We start from the raw sequence: 21,759 nt of genomic DNA on the forward strand, positions 1-21,759 counted from the left end.
ATTAATTTTTAATCCTCAGCCCTTTGAAAATTCTGGTTAAGAATTTCTAGTTAGGGGCTGATATTGTGGTGCAGCAGGCTAAGCCACTGCCTAGGATGCCTGCATCCCATATGAGCACTAGTTCAGGTCCTGATTGCTCCCCTTCCAATCCAGCTCCCTGCTAATGTTCCTGGGAAGACAACATAAGATGGCCAAATACTTGGGCTCCTATTACCCACATAGGAGATAGGCTTGGCCCAGCCCCAGCCATTGCAGCCATTTGGGGAGTATACCAATGGATGGAGTCAGTCTCTCTCTCTCTCTCTCTCTCTCTCTCTCTCTCTCTCTCTCCCACAAACAAATAAATAAATCTTTTTTAAAAAAATAATTTCTAGTTAAAGGATTTTCCTAGATGAAGAAGGCTCTGAATTGGACTTGAATGACATAGTCAAAGAAGTATATCCATGTGTGAACACTAGAAAATATTTGACTCATTCAAGAACTTTGGTTGATAAAAAAAAAGAAGGTATTCAATTAGGAGAGGTTTGTTTTTATCACTTTATATGCTTAGCTTTTTCCATCCACTCTTCAAGTGCTCTTGTATCAGTTAGGACAGACTATGGGAAAGTCTTACTGTAAAATCTTAGAGAAGGCCATATTGAGATACACCAAAGTATATACCTTATGAGCAATTACTTGAGAAGATAAAAAGAGAGGAATTAAAATTTATTTAACACTACCTATGTGTCTGGAATTCTACTACATAATTTAAAAGATATGTAGATTATACGTGTATAAGCAATAAATACACAGAGCAAAAGATCAAAGAGTGAAATGTAACCCTCCCTTCTCAGAGGCAGTGGCTGTGGCCAGTTTATTGTCTCTTCCATAGATCATTAATGTACATAGAGAGATAGGTAGGTAGGTAAGCAGGCAGGTAGATAAATGGACATTAGAATGGTCTTAATATAGCATATCTCACTTAATTCTCACAATAGCCCTATCAGGAAGAAATTGTTATCCTAGCGTTATAAGTGAGAGAGCCCAGTGAAGTTGTGTTCCTTCACCATTTCACAGCTAGAGTAGTGGAATCTGGATTCTGAACCAGGTCTCCAACAACTACCACATTCTTGACTTGAGCGAATGAATGAAGATTTGTCAGTCTAAACTCTAACCTTTTCTACCAGCAGCCTGTGTAAGTCACATCCCTGTTCCTGCCAGCATCTTATTCTTCACTACATGCCCCTCTCAACATCCACCAAAAAGAACAGAAAAAGCCCTATTAAAATCTGGTAAATATTAAGCACTAACATTATTTTTAAAGATGTATTTGAAAGGCAGAGAGAGAGAATCTTCCATTCTTCCATCTGCTAATTCACTCCTCATATGGCTGCAATAGCCAAGGATGGGCCAGGCTACAGCTGGGAGCCTGGAACTCCATCTGCATCTCCTACACAGGTAGCAAGGACCCAAGTACCTGGCCATCTTCTGCTGCCTTTCCAGGTGCATTAGCAGGGAGCTGGTTTAGAAGCAGAGCAGTCAAGACTCAAACTGAAATTCTGATATGGAATGCTGACATTGCAAGCAGTAGCTTAACCCGCTATGCCACAATGCTGGCTCCCGTGACAAATATTCTTGGAAATCAAATTTCTTTCTAAAATTTTTAAGAATTTATTTATTTAAGAGAGGTTGGCAGGCAAAGTTGGCAACCTCTCTGTGGGTTGACAGAGAGAGTTTCTACCTTCTGATTTACCTCCTGAATGCTCACAATGGCTTGGGACTGAGCCAGGCTGAAGCAGGAAATCAGGAACTCAACTCAGGTCTCACATGAGTGGCAGGTACCCAATTACTTGGTGCCATCACCACTGCCTCACAGGGACTACATTGACTGGAAGCTGGAGTCAGACACTAGAACTGGGTACAAAACCCTGGTACTCCGGTGTGTGACGTGGGCAATCCCATGAGCATCTTAACCACCAGGGCAAACACCAACCGCTGTAAGTCAAATTTCTTAAGAAATGCACAGGTGCCAGTGCTGTAGTGCAGCGGGTTAACACCTTGGCCTGCAGCACCGGCATCCTATATGGGCACCGGTTCCAGTCCCAGCTGCTTCACTTCCAATCCAGCTCTCTGCTATGGCCTGGGATAGCAGTAGAAGATGGCCCAAGTCCTTAGGCCCCTGCACCCACGTGGGAGACCCGAAGGAGGCTCCTGGCTCCTGGCTCCTGGCTTCAGATTGGCGCAGCTCCGGCTGTTGCAGCCAATTGAGGAGTGAACCATCAGATGGAAGACCTTTCTCTCTCTCTGCCTCTCCTCTCCTCTCTCTCTGTGTAACTCTGACTTTCAAATAAACAAATAAATCTAAAAAAAAAAAAAAAACAAGAAATGCACATGCACACAATTTGATTTGTTTTTCACTAATGCATTTTTTTTTATTTTTTGACAGGCAGAGTGGACAGTGAGAGAGAGAGACAGAGAGAAAGGTCTTCCTTTTGCTGTTGGTTCACCCTCCAATGGCCGCTGCGGCCGACGCACTGTGGCCAGCGCACCGCGCTGATCCGATGGCAGGAGCCAGGTGCTTCTCCTGGTCTCCCATGGAGTGCAGGACCCAAGGACTTGGGCCATCCTCCACTGCACTCCCTGGCCACAGCAGAGAGCTGGCCTGGAAGAGGGGCAACCGGGACAGAATCCGGCGCCCCGACTGGGACTAGAACCCGGTGTGCTGGTGCCGCAAGGCAGAGCATTAGCCTAGTGAACCGCTGCGCCAGCCTCTAATGCATTTCTATATCCATTGTTATAACTAATCAGGCTTTTCACTCCCAATGTGTTCACAAGGTTTGTTACCAAGCCATCACTAATGGTAGTCTGGAGTAGATCCCTCTAAGAAACTGTTAGGATCAATGACCAGCTTGGAATCAAATAACTGTACAACTTCTGTCTGCTCACACTTGACTCTCTCACAGGTACATACTTACCCTGCTGAATCTACTGCCTTTGTAAACTCTGTGTTAATTAGAAATTTATGTGCCAGTTCCTTCTAACTCCTCTATTCTTTTCCTCACATGACCACAGCAGAAGGAACAAGCCCCATCACAGCAGCTTTGCCCGGAGTGCACACAATTTATCAACTCTGAATGTAGTCATTTGCTTATCTCCTGGTGAAAGCCCTTCCCATTCCTTCTGCGGGCTCCAGATCCAGCTGTCACTTGAACTTCCATGTAACTGTTCTTTAGCAACCCCTTACCAGTCTACAGCTTCTACAGCTTATGTTTTGAATGCTCTAGAAAGAACATTTTTGAAAATGGACTTATAAAAAGGTTATAGTTTTTCACCACAGATACTTTAAACAAAAACTGAAAGAAAATACACATACAGCAGAAAACAAAACAAAAAATGCTTTTAAAAAATGTTTTCATGCATTTTTGGGCTGACAAATATTTAATTGGCTCTTGATAACATATGTGTGTGTTTGCCCATGCACATATTGTGTACATACACAATGTATAAGTCATGTAAGGCTTACCAACATGAAAGATGTATAGCATACAGTTTCATAACTTTTAATGAAATAAACAGTGTCTTTTTTGTAAAGTCCAGGTAGCCTACTATTCTTATAGAATATTTTCATTGATTTTTGCTGAACATTTATATTCCTAACCAATCTATACATATAATTGATGAATAAGTGTAGTTCCTGGTAGCTTTGGGATCCGCAAGGAGGGAAGGCCTATACTTCCGGGAATGGAGAGTCCCTACCCGCACTTCCGGGGGAAGAAAAGTCCTTGTCAAGGTCCCCACGGTTGCCTAAAGGTCAACCAATGAGGATCAGACCCGCCTCAACCTTTAACTCCAATGCCCTAAATCTATAAAAGGAGCCCTTCCAATCTCTGATGCGCGACTTCCCCAGTCCCCGCTCTGTTTGGACCTGGGAACCTCGCCAGAGAGCGGAATCCCAATAAAATCTTGTGAATTAATTGATTCATCTGCCTGGGAAGATTTGTTATGCACCGGACACCTTGCAGTTCCAACATGAATATTGTTAAATAATACAAAAAAGAAATTCAATAAAGACATATATGAAGCCGGCACCGCGGCTCACTAGGCTAATCCTCCGCCTAGCGGCGCAGACACACTGGGTTCTAGTCCCAGTCGGGGCGCCGGATTCTGTCCCGGTTGCCCCTCTTCCAGGCCAGCTCTCTGCTGTGGCCCAGGAGTGCAGTGGAGGATGGCCCAAGTGCTTGGGTCCTGCACCCCATGGGAGACCAGGAGAAGCACCTGGCTCCTGCCATCGGATCAGCGCGGTGCGCCGGCCGCAGCGCGTCTGCCGCGGCAGCCATTGGAGGGTGAACCAACAGCAAAAGGAAGACCTTTCTCTCTGTCTCTCTCTCTCACTGTCCAGTCTGCCTGTCAAAAAAAAAATACATATATGTTGGAGCTTCATATGTTCATCATTGATGTGAGTCACTTCTTTGCTGGGCTGGATAACAGCTCTCAAATACTGGAAGGATGATTTTCTATTTTTGTATGTGCTGCTTACAATGTACATGGTACACTTTTAAGTTTAATTTGCCTGAATACCATTTCCTCTCTTGCTTTCTCAAGTCCAGAGCAACAATAAGCCAACTCAATTTGATAGCATTTATCAGTTTCTGTAGAAATATATATAAATATATCTATAAGTACAAATAGATACTCCCATGGTGGCTGATTTTTAAGATGCAGAATTTAAGCTGTACATCATTACAAAGGGCAGATTTGAAGGTACTTTTAAAAGTTTATGGAGGAGGCTGGCGTTGTGGCATAGCAAGTACTGGTTCACATCCTGGCTGCTCCACTTCCGATCCAGCTCCCTTCTAATACACCTGGGAAAGCAGTGGAAGATGGCCCAAGTGCTTGGGCTCCTGCACCTGTGTGGGAGAACTTGAAGCTCCTGGCTCCTGGCTTCAGAGCAGCCCAGCTTTGGCCATCGCGACCATTTAGAAAGTGAAGCAGCAAATAGAAGATCTCTCTCTAGCCTTCTCCCGCTCCCTCTCCCTCTCCCTCTCTCTCTGTAACTCCCCCTTTCAGGCAAGTAAGTAAATCATTTTTTTCAAAAAGCTCATCAAGAAATGTGATTAAAAGATAATTTTGTTTGTGTGCAAAACATTTTTGAAATCCATGCACAGTTTTTTATAACATGAATTTTTCATGAATTTTTTGAGTATTCTTGTACCATAAATGTAAATAATCTCAAGAGCATAGATAGTAGTAATATGTAAAAAAAAAAAACACACACACAACTAAACAGTAATGACTTTTGAGTATTTGTTGCGTTTCCTTTTAATATATTTATTTAATTATAATTTCATAATTTACAATTTATTTATTTGAAAGGTAGAAATACAGAGAGAAGAGGGAGAGGGAGAGAGAGAGACAGATCTTCCAATCACTGATTCACTCCATAAATAGCCACAATAGCTGAGGCTGAGAAGCCAAAGCCAGGAGCCTAGAATTCCCTCCATGTCTCACACAGGAGTGGCAGGGAAACAAGCACTTTGGGCCATCTTCTGCTGCTTCCCCAGGCCCATCAGCAGGCAGTTGGATTGGAAGGGAGGCAGGACGGAGGCTGGTGCTCATATGGAATGCCAGTGTATCTGGCGCCAAAATGCCAGCCCCAAGGTTTCACAATTTAATTCTTTTTTTTTTTTTTTTTTTGACAGGCAGGGTGAACAGTGAGAGAGAGAGACAGAGAGAAAGGTCTTCCTTTGCCATTGGTTTACCCTCCAATGGCCGCCGCAGCCAGCGCACTGAGGCCGGCGCACCGTGCTGATCCGATGGCAGGAGCCAGGTACTTATCCTGGTCTCCCATGAGGTGCAGGGCCCAAGCACTTGGGCCATCCTCCACTGCACTCCTGGGCCACAGCAGAGAGCTGGCCTGGAAGAGGGGCAACCGGGACAGAATCCGGCACCCCGACTGGGACTAGAACCCAGTGTGTCTGCGCCGCTAGGCGGAGGATTAGCCTAGTGAGCCGTGGCGCCGGCCACAATTTAATTCTTAATGATATCTGTGTTTAACAACTATCTGGAAAAATTTATGAAAATTTAAAAATAAGTCCCCACAAGCTGATGGAAGGCAGCTGTAGCTCACTACAAGCCCATGTGTTTTCCCCTCATAGGTCGGCTTGGGAAACCAACAATTACCCAGAGTTTAATGACATCTGTGAACAGCACCTGCAATGTCACACTGACATGCTCTGTGGAGAAGGAGGAAAAGAATGTAACATACAGCTGGAGTCCCCTGGGAAAAGAAGGCAATGTCCTTCAAATCTTCCAGATTCCTGAGAACCAAGAGCTGACTTACACATGTACAGCCTGGAACCCGGTCAGCAACAGCTCTGACTCCATCTCTGCCCAGCAGCTCTGTTCAGGTAACCAACTCCATCCATCTCCCCCAAGGAGTATCAGAAACCTCTCCAAAGAGCCCCAGTCCTCAGCTCCAGGGGCGTGTGCCTCCTGTACACTGAACCTGATCCCTAGGGGGCAGCTGCTCCCAGAAAGCCCACTGGGGAGTGGTCCAGAGCCTTTTGAGAGAGGCTAAGCGCTTCAGGGTGTTCTGAAGCAGTTCCTGCTCTACTCTGTCATTCAGTTCGAAACCTAACGTCTGGCAGTAGGAAAGAGTTTCCCTAGGAGCTACGGTAGCCTCTGGAGGGCACCCAACTTTGAGAGTGCCCCTGAATGTAAACAAGCCCCTTGGGCTACTTCCTGAGAGCCAGGACTCACCACTGTTTCCATTTCCAGACGTGGCCATGGCCCACCGCACTCGCCACACCAGGTTGCTGAGTGGATTGGCTGTGCTCTTTCTTCTTGCTCTCATGCTGCCGGCAGTGTTTTTGTTCCTCTGGTGCAAAAGACAACAAGGTAGGATTTTTTTTCCAGAAGGTAAAAAGTGAAAGTGCACCTGCCTTCTTCCTGACACTGAAGTCATTTATTCAAGGTGTTAGGGAGAGGTCCTTTGTTCCAGCCTTGTTGCAATCCCAACCCCCATCCCCTCATCACCTTCCAGAATGATGGCCGTAAAGACTGCATGATGCTGCCCTAGATGGTTTTCAGAATCTGTTCCTGCCATCACCAGTAACTGGTGGGCCAAGTTTAGCTTCACCATTAACAAGCTTTATTTCATTGCCTAAGTATTCCCATATGTAAAATAATTAAACTAGAGAGCCTCTGGGGTCCCAATTTCATAGTTTTTCAATAATGATTCTTGGAGAGTCACTGAGAGACGTCTATTAGTTTTGCATTGTGTGATTGTCACTAGCCCTAATGGACCACTCAGGATCATCCTGTAATTGTGCTGTTCTCAATTCAGAAAACTTGACCTTCTAAGGACTTCTAAGGAATAATTACACCTCCTCCACCCAAGGTCTTCCTTTCATCAATCATGATTAAAAACAAAACAAAACAAAACAAAAAAACCCAGAACCTTTGCTTCCACATTACTGACTTCTTTGGGTCTACTTCCTCAGGTTCCCACTTCAAGGCCTTCACTAAAAGTTCTGGTAAGTTCTCAGTCGCGGGGTTCCCTGAGTAGCAAGTGGGAGGAGCTGGGGATTTGCAGTAGAGGAGTTCAGCCTAAAGTGCAGTCAGTCTGGGGATAATGTTCCCATCTTGACCATTTACTAGCTACAAGTTATTTGATCACTGTAAACATCAGTCTTCTGAGTTGTAAAACATTCATTAAAACAGGGCAGACTGCATATCCTTATTAAATGGGTCAGATGGAATTGCATGTATCAGATAGTTGGACTGGTATATAATAAGCACTCAGTAAATGTTAGCTGCTGCACTTAATAATTGACATGTCTGGGAATGATGCGAGGAAACACTCCAGGGGAAGGACATCTGTGACATGCGTGGTAACTCCAATAGACTCTTGAAGAAGAGAAGTCACAGCCTGCTTGCGCCACAGATGATCAGCCAGGTTTCTGAAAGAGATATCTATCCTTATTCCCTCTTTTGCAGCTTGTTGAGTAGGGGGAAGGACTATCCTTCACATCTACAAATGAGATAAGAAGAATACTCAGTCTGACTCATTCTCCAAATCTAGGGCAAAGGCTGGGATAAGCCCAAACTCTGAAACGTTGGTCTTATGATATTGCCCGATCGGACTCATTGTTTGTAGATATATTGTTTCTCTAGACTCTGAAGACCCAAAATTTTGGCTCTTTTCAACTTGATCCTAAAATGTTTCATGTTAGTACCAAAGAAGAGTTTACTAGGATAAATGTCTCTTCTAACTCATAAATTCTTAAAAGTAAGGACTTAGCCCCTTCTATGTTTGCTTCTCTGGGGCCTCACACAGAGCCTGGCACATAGAAGGAGTTTAATAAATATTCATTAAGAATGTGAATCAAGCAAGCAAACAATAAATGTTTGAGGAGCATCTATTATGAGCTTTAACATTCAGGTGGTACAAAAATGTAAGCACCAGAAGACATCAACACACAGTGTATAACTAGAGAAAATCAATCAAATTGAAACACTAAGACCCTAACATGAGAAGTCAGCTAGCCAGGCAAGGCAGTCAATGTTAAGTGCCCACACAACTTCCTATCAACTACCCACACAAGGGACTGGAAGGTTCTCTTTAGCCTAATCTAGACTCTAGAATAGAATTCTCACTGAGCTTTGTGTGAAGGCTGGGCCAGGGGTCTCCCATACTGCATGAAATCCTGGAAAAAGGAGAGACAGTCTGGGGATCCAAGCATGCATCTCCATAGGATGGGAGCCATTGGGCCTCTTAGGGCTTCATTTCTTCATCTTAAAAAAAAAAAAAAAAACAGTGGGATAGATCACCTCTAAAACTCCATCCACCTCTCATAGATTGTGGTTCTATATTTGTTTGTGATACAGATGCTGCCTCAAAGGCAACAATATACACATACATCACAATTTCAAGAGACGTGCAGCCTGCAGAGTCTACAGTCTATGATGAAATCCCCCAATCCAAGGTGAGCTGGTGGATGCCCCTACCCCCACCACCAAGACAGGTATCACCATTGTCATGTTTCTATGGCCTAGAAGGCCACCACAGCCAAGGAACAACACAGAAATACCACATCAGTGAAATGATGCCATGAGTCTGTCTCTGAGGACAGAAGCATGGCCGATTGCCACCCTATGGCAGCTTCTCTGGGTGGAGGCCATGACCTGGTTCCAGACGAGATGAGAGTCATAAGTAGGAGTGAAACACCTCTTTGGGGAAGCACACACAGGGGAGCCCTTGATGTGAGGTGGGGCTGTTATGTAGCCACTGACATGGTGAACAGGATGCTAGTGGGCTCTGGGGGCACAGAGCTGACAGAAGCCCTTTGATATATACTTCATGGACCAGCAGTAGCAAACTCTTAGGGCCAGAATGACAGCCCCAAGGACTGCATGATGCTGCCCTAAATGGTTTTCAGAATGTGTTTCTGGGATCACCAGTAACTGGTTGGCCTAGGACTTGGTTCCAAGTTTAGCATCACCATTAACATGCTTTCTTCATACTCAGACCCACTGTGTACCACATACTGTCCTTCCTGCCTTTTACTCACCCGCCCCATCTCTCATCTTCACCCTGAATCCCCTTCCTCTGTGCTTCCACCAGCCTTCTTCCTGAAGTCTGCCAGGAGCCAAGGGAGAAACTGAGGTCTGCACAGTGCTTGGACTTAGGGCAACAGGGTCCATACAGCCCATGGAAAGTTAATGTCCTGATGGAGCAAGACTCAGCCCAATCCATGCAAACCCTTTCCCTTGGTTACTGAGGTTTGTTTCTCCCAAGCCCCTTCCCAGCTGCTCCCCATCCACTCCCCCTCCCCATCACCTGATCCTAATTCCCTCCAAACTTGGATGGAACCAGAGCTGAGACCAGAAGAGTAAGCTACGGGGTAAAAATGGGACCAGGGAGATATGGGTGGGGGAAGAACTAGGAATAGGAACTGAGAAGATTGGCCTCATGAGCTCCCACACTGAAGTTGTGTGTTTTCCAGGTGTTTCCCACCAAGGAAGAGCCAGAGAACACGGTTTATTCCATGGTGCAGTATTCGGATAAGGTAAACCCTTGCTGGAATTTTTATCCCTGTTTTCTGTCTTTTCCAACCATTCTGGTGTGCTCCATCCATCAGTATGTAATTTAAAGTTTAAGACTTCTCAGCTAACAGGAATGTTGTCTGTGGCACTCTAAGTGACAGGATCACATAATGACCAGATGCCAGGTGCAGATGGAACTATTGGGTCCAGAAAGAACAAAGACTCAACTAGGAACAAAGATGTAGGTAGCTTGAGCCTGGTTGTTGCTGCAAGCATACAGTAAATGCCAAATCCCACTACCCTGCTCCCTCTTACTGTTGTGTTCTGGGATAAGAATTTAATTGCCCAGGGGCTCCAAAATGAAGTGGCAGGCACAGAGGCAAGGCATTGCTACCCCAGATCTCCCCAGTACCAGGGCAAACCAAGACATCCTCCTGAGCCATTTGTTTAACTGTCCTTGGTACTTTGTGGGCTGCTTTTCATAGCAATACCTTTCCACTAACATGTTCTCATGTCTCCCTCTTGTGTACAGATGGGGAAAACCAGCACACAGGATTGCAAACCTGCAATAACTTCAAGCTATGATATCGTGATCTAGATTGGTGACCAAGATCTTGTCTGCACAGTTCCTACCAGGAGATTGCAAAACAGCAGAAAAGCTGTTGATGGCCACAGATGGACAAAAAGATACATGCCCTTCTGAGGAAATGACAAGGCAGGGTCCCTGGTACTATATTTTCCAAACTTCCTCACATCTCAGTACATATGGGAAATAATATTTCTATGGCACTTTGTGGTAAGCAATCAAGATTGCTTATGTCTGGAGGCTGCACATCAAGAGAGGTTTCTCGTGTCTGCTAGGACAATCCTGCCCAGCAGCCACAGGAGAAGGAGACACTATTTGATGCATCTGTAACAAGCTGCAGCACCCTGGCTAGGACACTCTGCCCAGACTCAACACATGTGAAGAGCTCTGATGCATGGCCTCCATGAGCCCCAAGAGCACACTGAGCAAACTAGGAGTAGGCACTCTTCCCTTGAAGCACAGGTAGCTTCTCACCCCACTGCACAGCATGGCAAGCAGAGTATGGGCGCCCTGTTACTCCATTTCAGCCGCCCCTCACCCCTTTGCCCAGAAATATCCATGAGAGTAGACTGGCCCAGCCAACCTGGCTCTAGATAATGATGCCCTGTGGAGGCTGTCAGAGTGATGGCTCTCAGCTGTGCAGACAACGTTCTCCGACTAAATGGAGTGTTGGAAAATGCTCTTCCTGCAGGGACTAGACTACTGGACCACTTTTCTTTGGGCTCTACTTGAGAAGCATTGTAGGATTTCCTTTCTGGTCAAGCTTTCTTTCTGTTGCACTCCAACCAGCTTCAGCAAGAAGAAGAATCCATGCCTAGTGCCCCCACTTTCTAAAAGGAACCAAGCAACTATTTCTGGCATTCAGGAGAACCGGGTGTAACCCAACCACCCAAGCAAGAGTCTTTGAAGGAAATAGAGTCATTCTTCAGAGGAACTTGGGAGATGATGGTGCAGATGATAAAAATGAGCGCACCCCAGTTCCTAAAGCTCAGCTCAGAGAGTCATGCGGGTTGAGCTGAGGCTGAGTGCCCCTGCTTTGGCACCTCACCTCCCCCACCCCTGCCACACATACACACAGCTGGCCAGCTTGCACGGGCTTTCACTCCCAGCATTGAGGAAGACCTACCCCAGCTGAGCCAGACATTCATGTGATCATTTGAGGAAGTTCTCCCCTTTGGTGTTAACAAGCATAATCAGCTAAATCCTAGCACCTCGTGAACAATCCCAGGCTAGATAGCAGAGTAAGCTGCTTTTAGGAAGCAAGAATATGTCAGTCCCAGAGAATGGATCCATAGAAACGTACCGACTGCCCTGAGCACTACATTAGGCATTGTAAGGCCCCAAAGTATAAGACTAATATCTGCCCTTTTCTTAGAATGCAGTCCTGGCATAGACGCCACAGCTAATCTGAGCTGCAAGCTGCAAGTACTGGCATAAGCTAGCCCAGGCAGAAAAGATCGGCGGGTGTGTGAGTGAGTGTGTGTGTGAGAGTGTGTGTGTGTATGTGCACGTGTGTGTGTGCATGTGTGTGTGCATGGAAGCTGGTCCCGGAAAGATTGGCAGATGTGTGTGTGTGTGTGTGTGTGTGGAAGCTGGTCCCAGAAGGATGGATGGGATTTGAATAGAGAATGAGGAGGATGGGGCTTTCAAGTGGAGGAAAAATGAGTGGAGGCCTGGATCTGCGGGGTGCATTCAGGTCGCCTCCCCAGAAACACCATGCCCACTCACAGTCCTTTACCTCTACCAGAACATGTGCCCCCAATCCATTTACATCTCCTTCAATGGCCACCTCAATGGCCCCTCCTCTATGGAGCTTTCCCTGGTATCCTCAGTCAAAATGAATCACAGCTCCTTTTGCAATTCTTCCCCCACTCCCTTTCTGGTCCCTCTATCACTATAACTCATTGCATTCTGCCCCACAGCATAAATAATCATCTTTTCCACACTCACTGTACACTACTTATGAGCAAGATCCACGACTTGTTCTTTGTTTTATTCACCTCTACATCCCTTCAATGGAACATGATTTTATGCCAAACCAAGATGCGTTGAGTTTTTGTTTGCTGATTTGTGGTAACTAACACACAGAGTACTCAAAAACTGTAATGTATATGAGTGAAATTGACATTTTGAGATTTGAGTATTGTTTAAAACTCGTGTCTATACTCTTGAGGAACAGTGGTTTTTCTACTTAGTACTTGCTGAATTCTTTCTTTAGTAGAGGGTTAAGCCTGTGATTATAAAGTAAATTGAAAGTATGTCATTGTAAAAATTAAAAGAAAATTAAGAAAAATAAAAGAAGAAAGGAGTGAGGGAATGAGGGTGGGATGGGAAATGTCATTACTGTAAATGTGAAATTTGTTCTCTTTATAGAAATTTTTAAAAATAAAATTAAGTTTTAAAAAATGTGCATGGATTGTGAACTCAAGAGGCTTCCATAGCCTTGGCAGCTCATGACAAGAGCCTAGGGTGATTACTGATGTCATAAATAAGAGTGTCAATTGTTAAATCAACACCAGGAGTCACTGTGCACTTACTCCCCATGTAGGGTCCCTGTCCTTAATGAGTTGTATTATGAGAATTAATGGTAAAACTAGTATTCAAACAGTACTTTATACTTTGCGCATCTGTGTGGGTGCAAACTGTTGAAATCTTTACTTAGTATATACTAAGTTGATCTTCCGTATAAAAAGATAATTAGAAATGAATCTTAATGAAGAATGGGATGGGAGAGGGAGTAGGAGATGGGATGGTTTGTGGGTGGGAGGGTGGTATTGGGGGAAAAACTGCTATAATCCAGAAGTTGTACTTTTGAAATTTATATTTATTAAATAAAAGTTTTTTTAAGCCGGCGCCGCGGCTCACTAGGCTAATCCTCCGCCTAGCGGCGCCGGCACACCGGGTTCTAGTCCCGGTTGGGGTGCCAGATTCTGTCCCGGTGGCCCCTCTTCCAGACCAGCTCTCTGCTGTGGCCAGGGAGTGCAGTGGAGGATGGCCCAAGTGCTTGGGCCCTGCACCCCATGGGAGACCAGGAAAAGCACCTGGCTCCTGGCTCCTGCCATCGGATCAGCGCGGTGCGCCGGCCGCAGCGCGCCGGCCGCGCCGGCCATTGGAGGGTGAACCAACGGCAAAGGAAGACCTTTCTCTCTGTCTCTCTCTCTCACTGTCCACTCTGCCTGTCAAAAAAAAAAAAAAAAAAAAAAGTTTTTTTTAAAAATGTGCATGGAAATTGAGATCTCAGGGACAGAGCCCTCTAGTGGAAAGCATTGGTAAGATGTGGAAATTCGGCCAGCGCCGCCGCTTACTAGGTTAATCTTCGGCCTGCTGCGCCGGTACTCCGGGTTCTAGTCCCAGTTGGGGTGCTGGTTCTGTCCCGGTTGCTCCTCCTCCAGTCCAGCTCTCTGCTGTGGCCCGGGAAGGTAGTGGAGGATGGCCCAGGTGTTTGGGCTCTGCACCTGCATGGGAGACCAGGAGGAAGCACCTGGCTCCTGGCTTCCGATTGGCGCAGCATGCCGGCCGTGGTGGCCATTTGGGGTGTGAACCAACAGAAGGAAGACCTTTCTCTCTGTCTCTCTCTCTCACTGTCTAACTCTGCCTGTCCAAAAAAAAAAAAAAAAAAAAAAAAAGTGGAAATCCCTGTGCCTGCAGCCATTTCCTGGAAGACTCTACTGAGAAAATGAGGAATGTCCCAGCTAATTGCTCCCAGAAGAATAAAATGGCTTTAAAAATGTTTTTTTTAAAAAAAACTTCTATACAGCACTTGAAACTACACATTCCACAAGAGGAGGGCTTGGCTGGGCCACCTTGGAGACTGGGCATAGGCAGTGTCCTGCTCTGAGTTGTGTCAAGAGGGTACTTCTCAAGTTCTACCTGGGGATAAGAAATGACCCGGCTGCATTTTCTCCCAGATCCATTACTTTTCCTGTGTCTGACTTTTCCCTGAGTTTCCCTTGACTTGTATAGTTTTCACTAGAATAATAAGTGACAGTCTCTTGGTTATAAAATGAAGCTTAAAAAACAAAGACAACAGGAGGAAGTGTGGTGAGTGGTCTCAAAGGCTGGCTGTGATTTTGGAGTTCCTGCGTCTGAAGCCTGGCTTCTGAGTTACGTCACCTGGGAAGCTCCTCCAACCTCTCCTCCCATCAGGTTGCCTACCTGCAAAATAGGGATGCTAATGAAAAGTCCTGTCATGTAGGGCCATGTGGGCATTGAAAGAGGTATTACTATGAGAATATGCCCTAGGGCCAACACTGTGGCATAGCAGGTTAAACCCCCAGCCTATAGGCCGGCATCCTATAGGGGTGCCGGTTCAAGTCCCAGCTGCCCCTTTTCTGATCCAGCTCTCTGCTATAGCCTGAGAAAGCAGTAGAAGATGGCCCAACTCCTGTGCCCACGTGGGAGACCCAGAGGAAGCTCCCAGCTCCTAGCTTCAGATCAGCTCAGCTCTGGTTGTTGCAGTCATTTGGGGAGTAAACCAATGGATAGAAGACTTCTCTTTCTCTGGCTTTACCTCTCTCTGTAATTCTGTCTTTCAAATAATTCTTTAAAAATATATGCCACTCATGGTAAAGTCCTGAATCATTTTATATGTTGTGCGTTTAGGCCTGAAACCTTCATAAGAACCTAATCCAAATTTATGAACTACAACAGGACAACATAAATACAGTTGGCATTTTGCTAAATCAATGCTATATAACAAACTTCTAACTCTCAATCCTCCTAACTCAGACACACCACACTCTAGTTACCTGATACTATGCCTGGCTCCCCACTCAGACTGAGAGAACAGGGCTATCCTTAAATAACAATAATAATGGAAATAGAGGGCCTGGTGCTATGTCATAGTAGGTAAAGTTGCAGTCTGCAGTGCTGGCATCCCATTTGCGCAACAGTGAGTCCCAGCTGCTCCGCTTCCAATCCAGCTCTATGCTATGGGCTGGGAAAGCAGTGGAAGATGGCCCAAGTGCTTGGGCCCCTGCACCCATGTGGGAGACCCAGAAGCTCCTGACTCCTGGCTTCAGATTGGCCCAGCTCCAGCCATTGTGACCATTTGGGGAGTGAACCAGCGGATGGAAGACCTCTCTCTCTGTGTCTGCCTCTGCCTCTCTGTAACTCTGCCTTTTAAATCAATAAATAAATCTTATAAAAAAAATGTAAATAGAGCCCTCCTTGAGGGAAGGGAGCCAGTAATAACTCACTGAGAGCTTATTTTTCATTCCAACTTTACACTAGATGCTTTGTACGTTACTGCCAATACTTGCAACAACTCTGGAAAGGAGAAATTAGTTCTGGTTTACATTAAGGCTGAAGAGATAAATACCTCTGCAAAGTCAGGAAGCTGGCAAGGTGGGGTTTGAATATAAGACTTCTCACCACCAGGGGCCATGCACTTGCCTTTGGCCATACTGCCTCTTTTAACCTGCTGTGGATTCCCAGTACCTGGCACTGCCCTCACACACACCACACACCTGGCCCTTTGCTTTACACATAGTAAATGAGCCACAAAGATATGTTGAATGAATATTTACATTTACTAATATTTTTAAAGGATTAAAAGTAGCCCAAAGTATCTTCATTCATATGTTAATTCTATTGCTATCTGGAGAACCCCTCAACTTCCCTGCTGGAAATGTCCATTAAATTAAAGAAGCTTGGATAGAACTCTGCACTGGGGACAGAAGCAGTTTCACGGAACGCCAGGGATCCAGGTCACAAGCACTTCTTATGAGCTGTTGCAAAATGAGTGAAACAGTGTAAGTTTCCACCACTACTAGTCACAAGAATAACAGGAATAGAAGAAGAAGTAAGAATTTGGGAAACCATGCTGCACTCTGTGATGGAAATGGAAAGCTCCTTGAAGGAGCTGTGTACATTTAGATTTTAAGAAGCCCTTGTCCAAGTTCAAGGAGCCCTTGTGGTTTCTCAAAACACAGTAAGTGTTGATATATTTTGACAAAGGACCATTAGTAAAAATCCTTAGTCCTGACTTGGGGAAGCCAAGTACTACACAATCTCTAGGGACATAGAGAAATTGATTTGGAGAATTCTTAGAGGAATGGGTGACAATCATTAACTCTAGCTGGCTGGTGGTCTGGTTCTCTTTTTTTTAAGATTTTGTTTATGTATTTGTGAGGCAGAGTTACAGACATAGAGAGGCAGAGACAGAGAGAGAGGTTTCCCACCTGCTGGTTCACTCCCCAAATGGCTGCAATGGCCAGAGCTGTGCTGATCCAAAGCCAGGAGCTTCTTCCGGGTCTCCCACACGGGTGCAGGGGCCCAAGCACTTGGACCATCTTCCACTGCTTTCCTAGGCCATAAACAGAGAGCTGGATCAGGAGAGGAGCAGCTGGGACATGAACCAGCACCCACATGAGATGCAGGCACCACAGGAGGGGGCTAAGCCACAGTGCCAGACCTCCAACTGGTTCTGAAGAACCCTCCACAAGTCTCTAGGTGTGAGTTGGGTCCACTCTGTGACCTAAAAATGGCCACATCTGTGCAAATGAGAAATGGAGATTTTTGTTATGAATTCTTACTGTAGCCAAATAATTATATAAATTAGCTATCAGAGATTGTTTAAATATTTATTTTATTTATTTGAAACGGAGAGTGACAGAGAGAGAGGGAGAGACAGAGAAGTAAAGAGATCGTCCACCCACTGGTTCACTCCCCAGAAGGCCACAACATCCTAGGCCAGACTGAAGTCAGAAACCCAGAATGCCATGTAGGTGACAGAAGCACAAGTACTTGGGCCATCATATACTACTTTCCCAGGCATATTAACGGGCAGTTGGACCAGAAGCAGAGCAGCTGAGACTCAAACGGTTGCTCCAAAACAGGATGCCAGCATCACATTAAGCAGTGCTTTAGGGACTGGCACTGTGGCATAGGGGGTAAAGCTGCCACCTGCAGTGCCAGCACCCCATATGGGTACCAGTTCAAGACCAGGCTGCTCCACTTCCAATCCATCGCTCAGCTGTGGCCTGGGAAAGCAGTGAAAGATGCCCCAAGTCCTTGGGCCCCTGCACCCGTATGGGAGATCCAGAAGACGCTCCTGGCTCCTGGCTTTGGATCAGTACATCTTTGGCCATTGTGGCCAGTTGGGGAGTGAACCAGCGTATGGAAGACCTCTCATTCTCTCTCTCTCTATCTATCTCTCTCTGCCTCTCCTCTCTGTATAACTCTGACTTTCAAGTAAATAAATAAATCTTTAAAAAAAAAAAAAAACAGTTGGGGCCGGCACTGGGGTGCAGTGGGTTAAAGCCCTGGCCTGAAGCGCCAGCATCCCATGTCGGCGCCGGCTCTAGTCCTGGCTGCTCCTCTTCTGATCCAGCTCTATGCTATAGCCTGGGAAAGCAGGGGAAGATGGCCCAAGTCCTTGGGCCCCTGCACCCACGTGAGAGACCCAGAAGAAGCTCCTGGCTCTTGGCTTCAGATCAGTATAGCTCCGGCCATTGCAGCCACCTTGGGAGTGAACCAGTGGATGAAAGACCTCTCTCTCTGTCTCTATTTCTCTCTTTAACTCTGTCTTTCAAACAAATGGAATCAATCTTAAAAGAAAAAAAAAGCAGTGTTAACTGGCTGTGCCACAATACTGGTCCCCAGAGACTTTTATAAATTCACATAATCTTTGCTTTATAATGCAACACTTTTATGCATCACCTTTATTTCCAACTGTTTATGAGTTATCTCTGTGTTAGGGCCAGAAGTCCCCTCAAATTCACTGTGCCCAAAATTGAACTCAGGGGTGTGTCCCTGACCTTCCCAGCTTGCTTTCCCCTATGCTAGTTCACAACCTACGACAATCAGAATAGCTGGTGTTCATTGAGCATTCACTGTACCACTCCCTGTCCTATTTTGTACAGTGAGAGTCCATAAGAAACCTTCAAACTCATGTACTTTCTGAAGCAGATGCAATCATTCCATCTTACAAATTAAGAAACTGAGTCACAGGCCAAATAGCTCATCCAATAGTCAAACCCTGTCACCTAGCTGCCATCCACATCTAATCAGTCCTGTCAATTCCAAGTCCTCCATATGGTTCCTCTCAGCTGTGTCCCTTAAATCTGCCTAACCGTTCCAACACACCCTCCTACTACCATGAGTCACCTGGCTGCTGTTCCACAAAGAACAGATCCCAGATCTCAAATCTTGTCACGTCATTTCCCTACTGAAAGGTTTTTCCTGCAGGACAAGGCTTGTTGGCAATCCAAACAATCAAATTTTCCAGGCTCCTTGCCTGCCTGCTGCCTAGGCACCAGTCACACAGAAATATCATGGGGCCATGAACCCACCAAATCCTTTCCCTTTCCCCCTGTAATATCTTCTGCCTGGAATGCCCTTCTCTCTCCCCTCTGCCCCCAGATCTTTCATACATACCCCAAGGATCAAACCAACTATCTCCCTTTGGCATAGGCTTCCAGAACCTCCCACCCAAAGTCAAACATACAGCTGATAAACTCAGTACCAAAATGTATAGTAGTTGCACTTATCATGTTCCATGGTGTGATAATTGCTGTACCATCTTCTTTTTTATATATATTTTCATTTTATTTTTGAAAGGTATAGAGACAGAGAGGGATCTTCCACCTGCTGGTTTTCCTTCCAAATGGCCACAACAGGGTTGGTTCAGCCTGAAGCCAGATGACTAGACTTCAATGTGGGTCTCCCATGTGAGTGAGAGGGACCCAAGTATCGAGGCATTATCTGCTGTCTCACAGGGTGTGTATTAGCAAGAAGCTGGATCCTAAATGGAGTGATAAGGACTCAAATCAAGCATTCTAATATGGGTCATGGGCAACCCAAGCAGCAATTTGGCCACTGTACCAAACTCCTGTACTTACTGTACTGTTTTCTTGACTGTCTAACCAGTAAGAGAGTTTTTTGAGTCAAAGCTCTTTCTTCACCTTTTTTCTGTTTCCAGTGGTTAATGAACCTTGGATTCTTGAAATAAATGTTCATTGGGTTAGTTAATAAGAACATGAAGATTATGCTAATAGCAAAGTGCCACCAAACCTATTTCAGAAGCAAGGTGTCATGTTTGTCACAAGGTATTTTATTCTCTCTATTCATCATCTTTTATTTATTTCATGCTCTAATAAAGTATCATTTCTCAATTTTACTTTGTAAGTGCTTAAGAAATGTGACTATAGGTACCATCATAGGAGGCAAACATAATAAATACTGCTTTATAATGAATCTCTTTTACTTGTGCCTTACTTTGTTTTGTTTCCCAAGAAAAGAAAAAACAAAGTGAATAGCTGGAACAGCAAAGGAGACAGTGAATATGATCAAAGCCCCGGTGCAGTCTGAAAACCCAGGCCCTGAGTAGATGCAAAGGAGACCGAGACATGGAGGGTATTAGACAGAGGAGGGGGAATGGGATGTCTAATGGGGCTGAGATGATTGCAACCCTGGGAGGAGACTGAAAAGCTAGAGACAGGGAAGACCAGTCCCAGAAATCACAGGAAACAGAAGGGCAGCAACAGAGGTGTCTGACAGGAGGTAGATAAGGGGGTTCTGCCTTGATCAGCTTGGGTGGAAGGAAATCATGGTTTAGAGGCCACGTCCATCCAGAGCAAGAACTGTCTTAGTCATCTTTTCATGAGCAGCACCCCAACCTAGAAGTCAATGCCCAGCAAATGCTAATGAGCATCTGTTGAACTGAACTCGCATTGTAGACACTGAGAGAGCAAAAGAGGTCCTGGAGGCTCTCCCAGAGCCCAATCTAGGGAACTGGGGAGAAGGGACAGTCTGCGTGCCCCAAATGGCACCTGGAAAAAAGGATAGAAGGATTGGGCTTTTAAATGATGAGAATGAGGTTGTGACTCCCACAGAACTATAGGGTGTTTAGGGCCTTAGGATGTTTGCTAAAACCCTGAGTGGAAAGTGACTTGTTAAGAAGTCTTATGTGAGATGACAAATGGAAGCTTCTAGATCTGAGAAAAAAAAAAGAACAAAACACTTCCTTTACTCCCTGCTGATCAAAGAAGCCCCATATCCTCTGTTCTGAGCTACTCTTTGCAGATGCACCAAGTCTCCCAGCTCCCAGCTATGTCTCTGTATTCTCTTCTCATGGGACTGAAAATAACTGCTACTCTTGAAGAATCCCAGAGCTATTGTGTAGAAATTGCACAAGCAGATACAGCCACCACTGAAGAGGATGCTCTCCATGCCCTTGGAGGCCTGGCACTTCATTCCACTTCATCTACACATCTATCCTAGGACTCTCCCCCTGCCTGACACGCTTTACCTGTGCATTGGTACCCTCACCACCTATAACACATCTGTAACACCTGTAACTTTTGCCTCGTTAATGTCCACTCATTCATTCAAGCTCAGCTCAAATACCCTCTCCTGGGGAAGTCTAACCATCTCTGATGTCCAAACTTTGCTCTCTTTATGCTGCATCTTTCCTTCATAGGAGTTTTCAGAGTTTGCATTTAAATATTTCACTCTGAGATAATTTGAATAATTTCTCTCTTTCTCTGTTGGAACAAGAGTTCCATCAGGACACAGACCATGCCCAGTTTCTCTCACCATTTGTATTTACTGTGCCTAACCCTGTGTAAGCTACAGAGGAAGTACTCAATATACAAGGGGCCTTCAAAAACTTATTGCACTAGAAACAAAACTGCCCTGCGTGTTTCTGGGTCAGAACCACAGACCCTGTTGGCCCCAAGCTAAAAAGCCCTTAGTTCTGCCCAGCTTCCAACTCTAACCATTGCTATTGAAGGGATGACCTAGGGTCAATGAAAACATAAGTTTCCTTTGCCTATTCATACTAGTCTGCTATTCAGCTCTCCTCCTACTCCAGGCACATAATGGGAATCAACAGGGTGCCTTCCTTAAGGAGGTTCACACCTCTCTTCCAGAATCCCATGGATAGGTCTGGGTCAGGTCTTAAAGCCTATCTGAATGTTATTAAGCCTAAAAAGCCCCTCCTGCCAGTTCCTAAAAACAGGCCTTAGAGTAACAACTAACGTGGACAGTCCACCTAAGTAGACAGGCCTTCACAGAGGACTTAAAGGATAGTGAGGGCAGGTGCAAAATGATCCAGAATGTAGATGGTTTATTAGTCTGTTGCCTTTCCCAACCTGAGACTCTGGTCTTGTGCACTAGCTAACACTTTTAACTTCCTAGCAAAA

At 45.4% G+C, this 21,759-nt stretch overlaps 1 protein-coding gene and 1 long non-coding RNA gene across 4 annotated transcripts in view; one reads left to right on the forward strand and one right to left on the reverse strand.

Annotated features, from left to right (window-relative positions):
- Positions 1-10,812, forward strand: part of CD84 (CD84 molecule) — a 34,918-nt gene extending 24,106 nt beyond the window's left edge. For both annotated transcript variants that reach the window (XM_008264214.5, XM_089299713.1), the window contains 6 exons: positions 6,135-6,386; positions 6,757-6,876; positions 7,482-7,514; positions 8,869-8,966; positions 9,987-10,049; positions 10,559-10,812. In XM_008264214.5, the coding sequence (XP_008262436.3) occupies positions 6,135-6,386; positions 6,757-6,876; positions 7,482-7,514; positions 8,869-8,966; positions 9,987-10,049; positions 10,559-10,624 (632 nt within the window). In that variant the 3' untranslated portion in view covers positions 10,625-10,812. The remainder of the gene's footprint in view (positions 1-6,134; positions 6,387-6,756; positions 6,877-7,481; positions 7,515-8,868; positions 8,967-9,986; positions 10,050-10,558) is intronic.
- LOC149125471 (uncharacterized) overlaps positions 1-21,759 on the reverse strand; it is a 31,862-nt gene that overhangs the window by 1,858 nt on the left and 8,245 nt on the right. Inside the window, exons 1-2 of one of the 2 annotated variants that reach the window (XR_016210477.1) lie at positions 16,795-16,921; positions 6,739-6,856 (exon numbers count right to left, since the gene is read on the reverse strand). This is a non-coding gene — a long non-coding RNA (uncharacterized LOC149125471). Of the gene's footprint in view, positions 1-6,738; positions 6,857-16,794; positions 16,922-21,759 lie in introns of those variants that run through there. The other variant, XR_016210476.1, reaches the window with a different exon arrangement.

Source organism: Oryctolagus cuniculus, chromosome 7, assembly GCF_051225735.1.
Source record: "Oryctolagus cuniculus isolate XC-2025 breed Fujian yellow rabbit chromosome 7, ASM5122573v1, whole genome shotgun sequence".
Classification (NCBI taxonomy): Eukaryota; Metazoa; Chordata; class Mammalia; order Lagomorpha; family Leporidae; genus Oryctolagus; species Oryctolagus cuniculus.